This window comes from Misgurnus anguillicaudatus, chromosome 3, assembly GCF_027580225.2.
Source record: "Misgurnus anguillicaudatus chromosome 3, ASM2758022v2, whole genome shotgun sequence".
Classification (NCBI taxonomy): domain Eukaryota; kingdom Metazoa; phylum Chordata; class Actinopteri; order Cypriniformes; family Cobitidae; genus Misgurnus; species Misgurnus anguillicaudatus.
Genome location: NC_073339.2, coordinates 4,462,266 through 4,474,080, shown reverse-complemented (window position 1 = coordinate 4,474,080; position 11,815 = coordinate 4,462,266). Strand labels below are relative to the sequence as shown.

At 37.5% G+C, this 11,815-nt stretch overlaps 1 protein-coding gene across 1 annotated transcript; it reads left to right on the top strand.

The window, feature by feature from the left end:
• Positions 1–1,858: 1,858 nt before the first annotated feature.
• Positions 1,859–11,507, top strand: LOC129443896 (adhesion G protein-coupled receptor E3-like). Its single transcript, XM_055204150.2, has 11 exons — positions 1,859–1,960; positions 2,046–2,220; positions 2,369–2,488; positions 3,398–3,579; positions 4,915–5,079; positions 5,210–5,419; positions 5,525–5,757; positions 10,309–10,375; positions 10,459–10,550; positions 10,774–10,936; positions 11,093–11,507. The coding sequence occupies exons 1-11, from the start codon at positions 1,910–1,912 to the stop codon at positions 11,207–11,209; spliced, it is 1,575 nt and encodes a 524-aa protein (XP_055060125.2). The 5' UTR covers positions 1,859–1,909; the 3' UTR covers positions 11,210–11,507.
• The last annotated feature ends 308 nt before the right edge of the window (positions 11,508–11,815 follow it).

Here is an 11,815-nt window from a genome sequence, read left to right as displayed (position 1 = left end):
ACCTTTGATATGCAAGTAAATCCATAAATTAAAAGATAAACTTAACAATTATGTAGAACTGCATCAATAAAGTTAGATTTGCATAACATATGTGATTTATACAGACAAAATAATGCAACCGGAGAAAAACTAGCAACAAAGCATTAAGGGACAAGAGTCCAACTAAAACAAACAATGATCACCATAATGGTGACTTAAAGGGGTCATATGATGAAAATGTTAGCATTGCCACTTTGTGGGTTTGAGCAAAAATGTGTCGTTTTGGGTGTGTTTTTTAAAATGCAAATGAGCGGATGAAGTGCAAACACTGATCACAATGATGGTGGTTTATTGTAATTGAAACTCTATTGTGCTGTCAAGTACAAAAATGTGTCGTTTTGGGTGTGTTTTTTAAAATGCAAATGAGCGGATAAAGTGCAAACACTGATCACAATGATGGTGGTTTGTTGCAATTCAAACTCAATTGTGCTGTCAAGTCCTTCTTTTCTCTCTCTTTCAGAGTTCAGATTAAGGAGGCGGTATTATTCTAATAAGATATCCTTATGACATCATAATGAAAGCCAAATTTCAATGACCTGTTTTTGCTCACACCTACAAAGTGGCAATGCTAACATTTTCATCATATGACCCCTTTAAGATGTAAACTAAGTCTAAAATAGGTCTGAGCAAAAGTGTGCCGTTTTGGGTGTGTCATTTAAAATGCAAATGAGCGGATGAAGTGCAACCACTGATCACAATGATGGTGGTTTGTTGCAATTGAAACTCAATTGTGCTCTGAAATATTTTATCTCTCTCTCTTTTTCTCCATACTAAATGGTTGTGCTGTGGTTGGATAGTGCAGATAAAGGGGGCGGTATTACCTTATTCTGACATCACAATAAGGGCCAAATTACAATGACCTATTTTTTCACATGCTTGCAGAAAATGGTTTACCAAAACTAAGTTATTGGGTTGATCTTTTTAACATTTTCTAGGTTGATAGAAGCACTGGGGACACAATTATAGCACTTAAACATGGAAAAAGTCAGATTTTCATAATATGTCCCCTTTAAAATAAAACACATCATCAACATCCAAACCTAATAAGTGAATTGTGTTTTCTACAGCAATATTTTACCGAACATTAAGAATTAACGTTTTTGAAATGATAAAATGCAATGTTTCTCGATTATTATTTAGATATCAAGCAAATAAGTAAATATAATAAACATTTGTTGTTTTAACAATTGTGTGAACATTAAAACATGACATTGGGAATTTTCAAGAAAAAAATTATTTTCTCAGTTAGCTGGGTTTGATCATTAATTATAATTAATTAAATCTTTTAGATGTTAAGAGCGCTATTACCACGTATACAACTTTCACACCAGCGATCACTGCACCCAGTAATGTGAAAATAGTCTACTGGTTTTATTTTTTTCCACCATGCAAATCGGGCAATGCATGTAACACAATGCTGTTTAATAAAATTAACCGACATCTCATATTCTAAATTTTCTCGTGTACTTGAATCCCATTGATTTATGACTGTAATTTAAATATACTGTAATTTGGCTTTAATTTATTATTGTGGTTATGATTTGTTTCAGGTATAAATTGCATGGTAAGTTGACAGATTTTTTACTACAGTTGCTAACAACTAGATTCTGTTAATTTAAAGAGCATTACAAGTATAAAGTATGAAGTGCTCTGTTTATGTACTTTCATACATGTATAAAAGCAACTATGATGTTTTTAATATAGAGAAACATTTTTAAAAAAATCCCTAGCTCTACTCATCAAATATTATTCTGTCAATGTCACAACTGCCACAGTGTTTGGTGATGACAGTGAGGTTAGTGAGGTTGATGTCTTCACTAGTCAACCAAAATCTTTAATATTACGTTCTTGTCCACAGGGAACCTCATGTATGCAGAATCTCCTTGACCAGATAGAGAATATTACTGTTCTCAATTTAACGGTAAATCTATCAGAGAAAAATTATCACATTAAATATATGTTGATTGTTTTTGGATCTTCACCTATTTTCTTATTTGCTGAATTAGAATGTTACCATGTTCATGGACAAGCTTTTCAGCACTTCAGAGAAGATAAACACATCATCAGTTGACCCAAAGAAACTAGCGTCAGATGTGTTAGAAGCCAGTGAGAAGCTTGTGTCAATGTTGGTGAAGCAAACAAACACCTATGAAAATGTCAGTTTCACTTGTGCAGCTGTGGGTAAGAGAGACACAACCATCACTAAAATATCATTTAATGTAATTATAAAACTATAGATGTAAAATATATACAATGTAACTAAAGTCATGCTCTTGATGTTCTGGATGACATAAAATTAGCGTTTATTTATTTGTTTATTTTAAATCAGAGGCGCAACTGTTTGTGGTTGGACGACAGGCCAACCTTGATAAAATCCCTCAGCTCCACACATCAAATGCTTCTATAGAAATTGATCTTATTGGGATCGCCAGGAACAATTTGAATTCAGGTATGCAATAATATTGTTGTGATTTAACGAATTTCAACACAGCCAATATTTATTGTCAGAGAGCAGATATGGTTAAAAAAATAACCATAGGCCCTCAGCGGAGCCTTCAAGGCAGCTTCTGCAGTGAAGCAGTTTGAGCTCACCGTTGGTCAGATGATCAGCGCAGATATGGTAAGATAGGAAAGACTGTTTTTGAATTCAGCTCAAAATGTTTCGAGCACGTAAGTGATGTGTTTCCATGTTTTCACATGTCCGTGGCACGACTTTCTTTGTGCCAGTTTCATCTATTGGTTATTAATTTTTTTCCCTTTTTTAACCATTTTCGCTTGGGATTGTGGTTTGATTTTTGGTGTTTGTCAGATTTTTAAACTGTTTTCGCGTGAGGATAAAGTTGGGTTTGGGTTAGAATGGCATTGGTTAATACGTTTATTTGTCAGAAATTTAAACTTGCTTAAATGCTCGAAAGGTGGCACACTCTCTGAATCTGGACTTTGAACATTTTTTATCCATCTTCAGTTACGTCCTGTCTTTTGTGTATAAGCCATGCCATTTTTATCACTGTGTCCCATCTGCAGTTTGAAATTTAAATTGGTATGTCCCAAATCATAGTATGTTAAAATGGGTATCCATAAAGTTCCCAGATGGTTTACTGTTTTACGTAAAATTTAAAAGAGAATGATCCATGGATACTCAAACAGCATTTCTTACGTTATTCTTACCTTCTGCAAGCTTTTTACACCCATCAGCAGAAACATAATTCAGCACCTCTTGTATGTGTGTTGATACTTTAATTTATGTAGGGGGGTGGGGGTGCCTATCTGTCCCGAATTTCATTCTGTTAAATCTGTTTACTGTACACCTGTGACTCAGTTTGTAAATTAAATTGGACTGTCCTTGAATCTGTTGCAGGATCAGCTGCGGTGGCTTTCATGAGTTACAACACAATGGAGAACCTACTGAAACCAGACTTCTTCAACACATCAGATAACAAAGTTAATACCATGATGTCCACTGTCATCTCAGCTACTCTTCCTACAACCACCAACAAAACCCTCACAAAACCAGTTAACTTCACCCTCAAACACATCAGAGTGAGTTACTCTCATTGACTTATTCACATGCAATGTAATGTAATATGAAGAGGAATTTCAAACATCTCCAGTTACTCTGGGCTTGGGATATAACTTTACACAAAAATATTTCAGTGTAATTATGTCTGTTAGAGATGATGATCTGGGGTTCAGTTTATGTAAATTAGTATGTTTGCATGCTGGCTTATCACACTTATTATTGTTTATACCATGAGGCTGTTGAACGCTTGGTTGAGAAATGTTCCACAGGTGTGCATTATTTTTTAACAACCGCACACCTGACCTGTCAAATGTCTTAAAGGGGCCATGGCATGAAAACGAGACCTTTTCCATGTTTAAGTGCTATAATTGGGTCCTCAGTGCTTCTATCAACCTAGAAAATGTGAAAAAGATCAACCCAGTAACTTAGCTTTGGTAAACCATTCTCTACAAGCACATACAAAAATAGGTTGTTGAAATTTGTCCCTCTTTATGATGTCATAAAGAGCTCTTATTAGAATAATACCGCCCACTTAATCTGCACTATCCAACCACAGCACTGCCATCCAGTGCAGAGAAAAAAAGAGTCACAGCACAATTGAGTTTCAACTGCAACAAAACCATCATCATTGTGATCAGTGTTTGCACTTCATCCACTCATTTGCATTTTAAAGGACACACCCAAAATGGCACATTTTTGCTCACAAATACAAAGTGTCAATTTTAACATGCTATAATAAATTATTTATATGGTATTTGAGCTAAAACTTCACATATGTGCTCTGGGGACACCAAAGATTTATTTGACATCTTAAAAAAGTCTTGTGTCATGGCCACTTTAAAAATAACAACCAGAGCAGCTTGTGGTATAAGAGAAATAATTGATGGGGTGTAACGGCACTCCTCTTCAAGTTATGCTGCATTACCACCTTGGGTGTGCATTATTTTTTAACAATCCAACAGCCCTTCGTCCATTATTCCTTACATAATGCACTTCTTATAGTTGCTTGAGTCAAAGCTGACTCTTCAGATAACTCCAGACAGAGTTTTGATGTAAAATAAAGCAATGCAGCAAACATCATAGCTACTAATTATGCAACAGTACCACAATTGAAAAGTGTGTCAGGTACTTTGGTTTTTGTCCAGTGTAAATATATATTTCAGTTCCATGTGATGTTTCCAAGGTTGTTGGGTAAAATGTTTGCATTAAGTTGATGCTGCACTTAGAGGGGGAACAAGACGCTGCGTCCTCCTGAAACTTTATCTGCTGTTGTTTATGCACACATTTTTTGTGATATCTTTTTTGTTAAAATTGGAGTCATGTCTGACACGCATGTTCTTTTCTTTACTGTAAAGGAGATAAACGACAGTGTTAATCTTTCCTGTGTGTACTGGAACATCACTGAGTGGATTGTAGACGGTTGTTCTGTTGTAAAGACCAACAGCAGCTTTACTGTGTGTTCATGTCTTCACCTGTCAACATTCGCTCTCATCATGAAAACCAGCAGAAGCCCATCAGAGGTAAGACAACTTAACACAGATTTTTAAGATAAACCCTATCAAGAGTTACAAACACTCCATACACTGCTAACTCAAATGCAGATGTGAGGGCAGTAGATTTAACACATTGTATCGTGACATATTTTCTCAGGATAATAGTCAGCCGATGGAGTCGATGAATGTGGTGTTTGTGATCGTGGGTCTGGTGTTTACTAGTTTGGCTCTGTTGACTTTTGCTTTCTGTCGATGGAAACCTGGAGTGAACAATGTAGCTCGAATCAACCTCTGCATCAGTCTGCTGTCTGCTCATCTTCTGTTTTTACTCACACAACGTTTCCTGACTCTCATAAAACCTCACAAGGTGAGAACCTTTGATTACAGAATACCAACATCTTTAGTTTGACTAGTTAGTAAGAAATAACTGGAAAACAGAAAATCACTTTCATTGTTTAAACTCTGTCTCCAGGAGTTGTGTGCTGTGATATCAGGAGCTCTTCACTTCTTCTTTCTCTCCTGCTTTGTGTGGATGTTCATTGAAGCTGTGCTGCTCTTCATCTGTGTGAAGAACATATCACAGATCAGCTCCAAACAGAGGACGATGCTTAACAAGGGTTTCTTGATTGTGATTGGTTATGCAATTGATTTTATTATAGTGGGCGTGTCTGCTGGACTGGTTCCTGAAGGCTACGGCAGTGAAAAGTATGTATAAAGAGGATTGGTCAGTTGATTGGATTCAAGAAATTACATCTTAAAGGGGTCAACCTGCATTTTTCTATTATTTTGTGTTCCCAGAGGTTTTCCACCCACCGTACATTATTGTTCCTCCTCTTTGCCCTGCCTCCCTAAAAGGCGTTTATTTTGTACAAACCTCATCGTTCTGAAAAGCTCAGTGTCCTCCGATTGGCCAGCTAACCAGAACGTTGTGATTGACCTAAATACCTCAGCCAGAAATGTGACGCTCCTTACCATGTTTGCAAGATTAGCTCCCAATGCAATACTGACAGGAGTTAATATTGTCTTTTCTGCCTTATCAATATCAATTTTATCTATTCGAGAAAATGCAGATGACCAAGCTGATTGATCCAATTTACCAGCGTGGCTTGAGCAGGGCAGATTGGTAAGGTAAGGATACTAAAACATTAAAACCATGTCTGCATTTGTTATGGTAGAAATGAACAACAACAAGTGCTACTCTGCACTGCTCAAAACTTGCGTTTGAATCATGGTTCAGTAAGTAGTAAAATTATTTAAATATGAAAACATAGACTACTTACAGACTATAAGTCAGAAGTGGGCGGAGTTATCACCATCTCTGTTTGAAACGTAAACTTGCATTTTACATCTTATTGTAGAGTTATTGATTTATTTAAAGTCACCATCATGGTGATCAGTGTTTCTTTTAGACAGACTCTTGACTTTTGTTTTTTAGCTTGTTTGTTTTATCTGGCTGCTATTACTTTGTGTGTTATATTTGTATGGCAAAGAAGAGACCGCGTTGCAATTCTGTTATGGTGTTTGATACATCATGTTAAACATCTTCTAGAAAATTTTAGTGTTTGCTCAATCATCAGAACATTTTTTTTTCTCTCTAAGTAATGTTATACTACAGTATGAGATCTGGCACTAACCCTAACCATGTCATTCTCAAGATTTGAAAGGGCCCATGGCATGAAAATGTTAGCATTGCCACTTTGTAGGTGTGAGCAAAAATTAGGTCATTGAAATTTGGCTCTCCTTATGATGTCATAAGGAGATCTTATTATAATAATACCACCCCCTTAATCTGCACTATCCAACCACTGCACTGCCATTTAGTGCAGAGAAAAAGAGAGAGAAAAAATAATTCACAGCACAATTGAGTTTCAATTACAACAAACCACCATCATTGTGATCAGTGTTTCCACTGCATCTGCTCATTTGCATTTTAAAGGACACACCCAAAACGACACATTTTTGCTCACATCTACAAAGTGGCAATGCTTACATTTTCATGCCATGGCCACTTTAACTCTAGTCAACATTGCATTATGAGCTAATGTTTAAAACATTCAATTCAATTCAATTCAATTTTATTTATATAGCGCTTTTCACAATACTCAATTGTTTCAAAGCAGCTTTACATTAATAGAAGCAGTAAAAGCACAGAAAAATGACAGATAGCACAACATAATACACAATAGCATAAGCTGTCAAATTTGCTGAGGCTATGACTCGACATTATGAACGAGCGTATTACTAATGTAACGTCTAGGAGAAGAAGCTAAATTAAGCCCAAGCAGGCTACCTCCCCGGGGTAAAAAACCCCCTAGGAGAAAAAAAACAAAAACCCCGGGTTGTTGAGCCGAGGAAAAAAAAATAAAAAGTCCTAGGAGGGAAAAACCCTTGGGAGATATATATGTATATAAACGGATAAGGAGATTAAGCGGGGATTAAGCGGGGTTTAAGCGGGTTCTGCCGGTGGTCGTTGGTCAGGCATCAGCTGGGCATCACAGTGATGGACGACCAGTAGATCAGAGGTGAGTCGACTTTCACATCTACCGGAACTGGGTCTGTTTGTCCCATTGTCCTCAGGGTCGAGGACAGGACAGGGAGAGAAAAACAAAATCATATTAGCGTAGGGGCCGTTCACATGTAATGCAAGTGTCACACAGTGATGTGGTTTAATCAGCTTAGTTTCAGACAGACTAACTATTGCGGCATAATTATATTATCCACAGTTGAGGATTTTGCAAATTGGGGGCCCACTGCGACGGTATATATGGTAACTAAGGGTCACCTTCTGATTTTTAAGAGAAAGAGAAAATGAAACCTGTCGACCCGTTTGACTAAGGCCTGTAACCCCACTGTCGTCGTTAATGCAGGTTCAGTGGCAAACGGGTCTATATTGCATGCTATTTACAAGATCATGAGAAAACGCCAACATCGCAACCTGACCATACGTGCCAACCCGTTTGACTAAGGCTGGAGGCCCCACTGTCGTCGTTAATGCAGGTTCAGTGGCAAACGGGTCTGTATGGCATACTATTCACAAGACACAAAAAAACGCCAAAATCGCAACCCGACCATACGTGCCAACCCGTTTGACTAAGGCTGGAAGCCCCACTGTCGTCGTTAATGCAGGTTCAGTGGCAAACCGGTCTGTATGGCATAGTATTCGCAATATACAGACAGCGCTACAAGCCCAACCCCACCGTACGTGCCATCCCGTTTGTCTAAGGCCGGATGCACCTCTGTCGTCGTTAATGCAGGTTCAGTGGCAAACGGGTTTGTATGGCATACTATTCACAAGAACACGAAAGTTCCAAAATCGCAATCCGACTATACGTTAAGATAAGGTTTTTATTTATTTATTTGGTTGGTCTGTTTTATGACCGCGAGTGCTTTGTTCGGTACAAATAACTATTTCGAGTTAAGTACTTTTTCTAGACAAATTATGCGAATGCTTTTTTGAAGAGAAAATTTTTAAGTCTAGATTTAAAATTATCGACTGTGTCTGATTCTCGGACATCGGTTGGTAAATCATTCCAGAGCTTAGGGGCTAAGTAGGAAAATGACCTTCCACTTTTAGACACTTTTGATAGTCTAGGGATAATCAAGAGACCAGAATTTTGTGACCGTAGTGTGCGTGATGGATTGTATTCTGATAGTAATTCTCTAAGGTATGAGGGTGCTAGGCCATTTAAAGCTTTGTAGGTGAGTAGTGATATTTTAAATTGTATGCGATATTTAACTGGTAGCCAGTGTAAAGATGCCAGAATTGGGCTTATGTGGTCGTACTTTTTAGATCGAGTAAGTACCCTTGCGGAAGCGTTTTGAACTAGCTGAAGCTTGTTTACTTGATTTGCATGGCATCCCCCGAGTAGCGAGTTACAATAGTCTATTCTAGAGGTCATAAAAGCATGGATAAGCTTCTCTGCGTCAGATGTAGACAGTATATGGCGTATTTTCGAGATATTTCTAAGGTGGAAGAAAGCTGTACGGCAGACGTTGGCGATATGACTATCGAAGGATAAGTTGCTGTCGAACATCACACCTAAGTTCCTTACCGTGGAAGATGGCACCACAGTGCAGCCATCTATGTGCAACGTGTAATCTGACATATTATGTTTGTAGCGATTCGGTTCAATAATAAGTATCTCTGTCTTATTGGAGTTCAGCTTAAGAAAGTTATGTGCCATCCAGTCACTAACATCGCTAAGGCAGTCTGTTAGCTTAGAAAACGTGTGTGTTTCGCTGGGATGTGAGGAGATGTAAAGCTGGGTATCATCCGCATAGCAGTGAAAACTTATGTTATGTTTCCTGATAATGTCTCCTAGAGGTAACATGTATAACGAGAACAGGATAGGACCTAAAACCGATCCCTGCGGTACACCGTATTTAACCAGGGAGTGATATGACTCTTCCTCGTTTACATAAACAAAGTGATAGCGATTGGTTAGATACGACCTAAACCATGCTAGCGCCTGACCACTGATACCAACATAGTTTTCTAGTCTATTGAGTAAGATTGTATGATCTATTGTGTCAAAGGCTGCACTAAGGTCTAATAATATAAGAATTGAGATTTCACCACGATCGGATGTTAATAGGAGGTCATTTGTAACTCTAAGCAACGCTGTCTCTGTGCTATGGTGGGGCCTGAATCCTGATTGGAACTTTTCATATGTACTATTATTTGTCAAAAATGTGCGTAACTGGCTTGCCACTACCTTTTCTAATATTAGATGAATCCGCCATTAGATCGGAAAATGCTAGCTTCAGTCGGCAGCGTTTGTTGAAGCTAGCGGGCTATATGCTAACACTGTGGGTGTTTATTAGTGATAAATAGTTTCACGTGGTAGTACTGCTCAATAATCCTCACGGTAAAGTATTCCTAGGTAAAACTTAATATATAAATAGGAATAAGATAGTAAAAAAGGCTTTTAGATGAAGAACTCGACGGAGCTCCGATGCACGATCTGTTATTTAGTAGGGCTAAATGATAAGGCGCGTGGCATTTCCGGCTGAAGTCACAACGTCTGGCCAATCGAAGGACACTGTGCTTTGTAGAATATGAGCTTTGTAACAAATCAGAGTGTTTGAGGAAAGCAGAGATTAACGGAGCAACAATAATGTATGGTATGTCGAAAATAATGTGTTTTTAAAACCATAAACCACGCAAATACATTATATTATACCAAATACACAAAATAACGTTGTTTTTAGCAATGTAATAGGTGCTGTTTAAGTGTTTGTTTTTTCTGTAAACAGTTGCTGGATTAAACAGGAGAAAGGCTTCATCTGGAGTTTTCTGGGACCTGTTTGCTTCATTCTTGCAGTATGTTTTAGTTTCAGACCAGTTGAAGTTTAAACCACTGGAAAAGAAAGGGATTGTTTCTTTACTGTGTTTTTTTTCTGCAGATAAACATGATTCTCTTCATCGGTATCTTGATCAGTCTAAAGTTAACTCTCAAAAACCTCAACCTTGACGTTTCACACAGGAGACAAACCAAGTAACAAACACCCTGATTTTAAGTGCTCTTGTCATAGAAATCAGTTGTTTATAATTTTTTCAAAAGTGCTTGATTTACTTTCACATAGTGTGACTTTCAAAACTCAAAATATGCACCTCGACTTAATGATGTCTATAAATCCAAGTGTTAAAAGTAGTTCTTTCTCTCTCTCTTTCTCTCTCTCTCTCTCTCTCTCTCTCTCTCTCTCTTTCTCTCTCTCCAGGATTACGGTTTTTAAAATTCTGTCCCAGTTTGTGATTTTTGGTTGTCCCTGGATTCTGGGTTTCTTCATTAATAACAGTAAGATGATCGAGATTCTCTTTCTGATTCTGAACTCACAGCAAGGAACCTTCATCTTCATCGTCTTCTGTGTCCTCAATAATGAGGTAAATTATCCCATACTCATTGTATGCATACCACATCCATAACAACTTTGTGCTATTTGTCTCTCTTGTATGACTGTGAACAATTAAATCAATCTAACAAATCCTTTGTCAAGTTTTTTTCCTTTAACGACTTCTCTCATCTCATCTCTTGTTCAGGTCAGACAGCAGTATGTGAAGTGGATGAGAGCTGTCTTTCCCGGACTCGAACCAAATACCTTAGAAGATGCCCCCACCCAAAATGAATCCATTACAGTTAAATATAACTACAAATAAAAGTTTATGTAGTCATAGTCTTATTTTCTGTAAATGTTATTGATAAACATTCTATACTTTATACAAAAATGCAAAAATACAGTCTTAATGTAAATACAATATTTACTCTTGTAAAGGGAACAACATTTTAAACTGCTAGTCTGCTTTTACTGCAATAGAAACCACAGGTGTGTTTAGCAGACCGATCTCTACAGTATTTCGAAAGCTTATTCGGCCCTACATAATAAGCAATATAAGCATTGCATAGGGTCCCTTGCTGTGCATGAAACTAAAATGTTGTGTCTGTCAATCATGCATTAGTGTAAACTGTGCAAAGCTTAAAGGAATAGTCTACTCATTTTCAATATTAAAATATGTTATTACCTTAACTAAGAATTGTTGATACATCCCTCTATCATCTGTGTGCATGCACGTAAGCGCTGGAGCGCGCTGCGACGCTTCAATAGCATTTAGCTTAGCCCCATTCATTCAATGGTACCATTTAGAGATAAAGTTAGAAATGCCCAAACACATCAACGCTTTTCCTATTTAAGATGAGTAGTTATACGAGCAAGTTTGGTGGTACAAAATAAAACGTAGCGCTTTTCTGAGCGGATTTAAAGGAGT

What these genes read in the sequence shown, in the direction of transcription:
- LOC129443896 (XM_055204150.2), top strand. Translation starts at nt 1,910, where the DNA reads ATGCAGAATCTCCTTGACCAGATAGAGAATATTACTGTTCTCAATTTA. An exon ending in CCAGCAGAAGCCCATCAGAG is followed by an intron (nt 5,080 to 5,209) that starts GTAAGACAACTT and finishes ATATTTTCTCAG; the next exon opens with GATAATAGTCAGCCGATGGA. An exon ending in CTCTCATAAAACCTCACAAG is followed by an intron (nt 5,420 to 5,524) that starts GTGAGAACCTTT and finishes CTCTGTCTCCAG; the next exon opens with GAGTTGTGTGCTGTGATATC.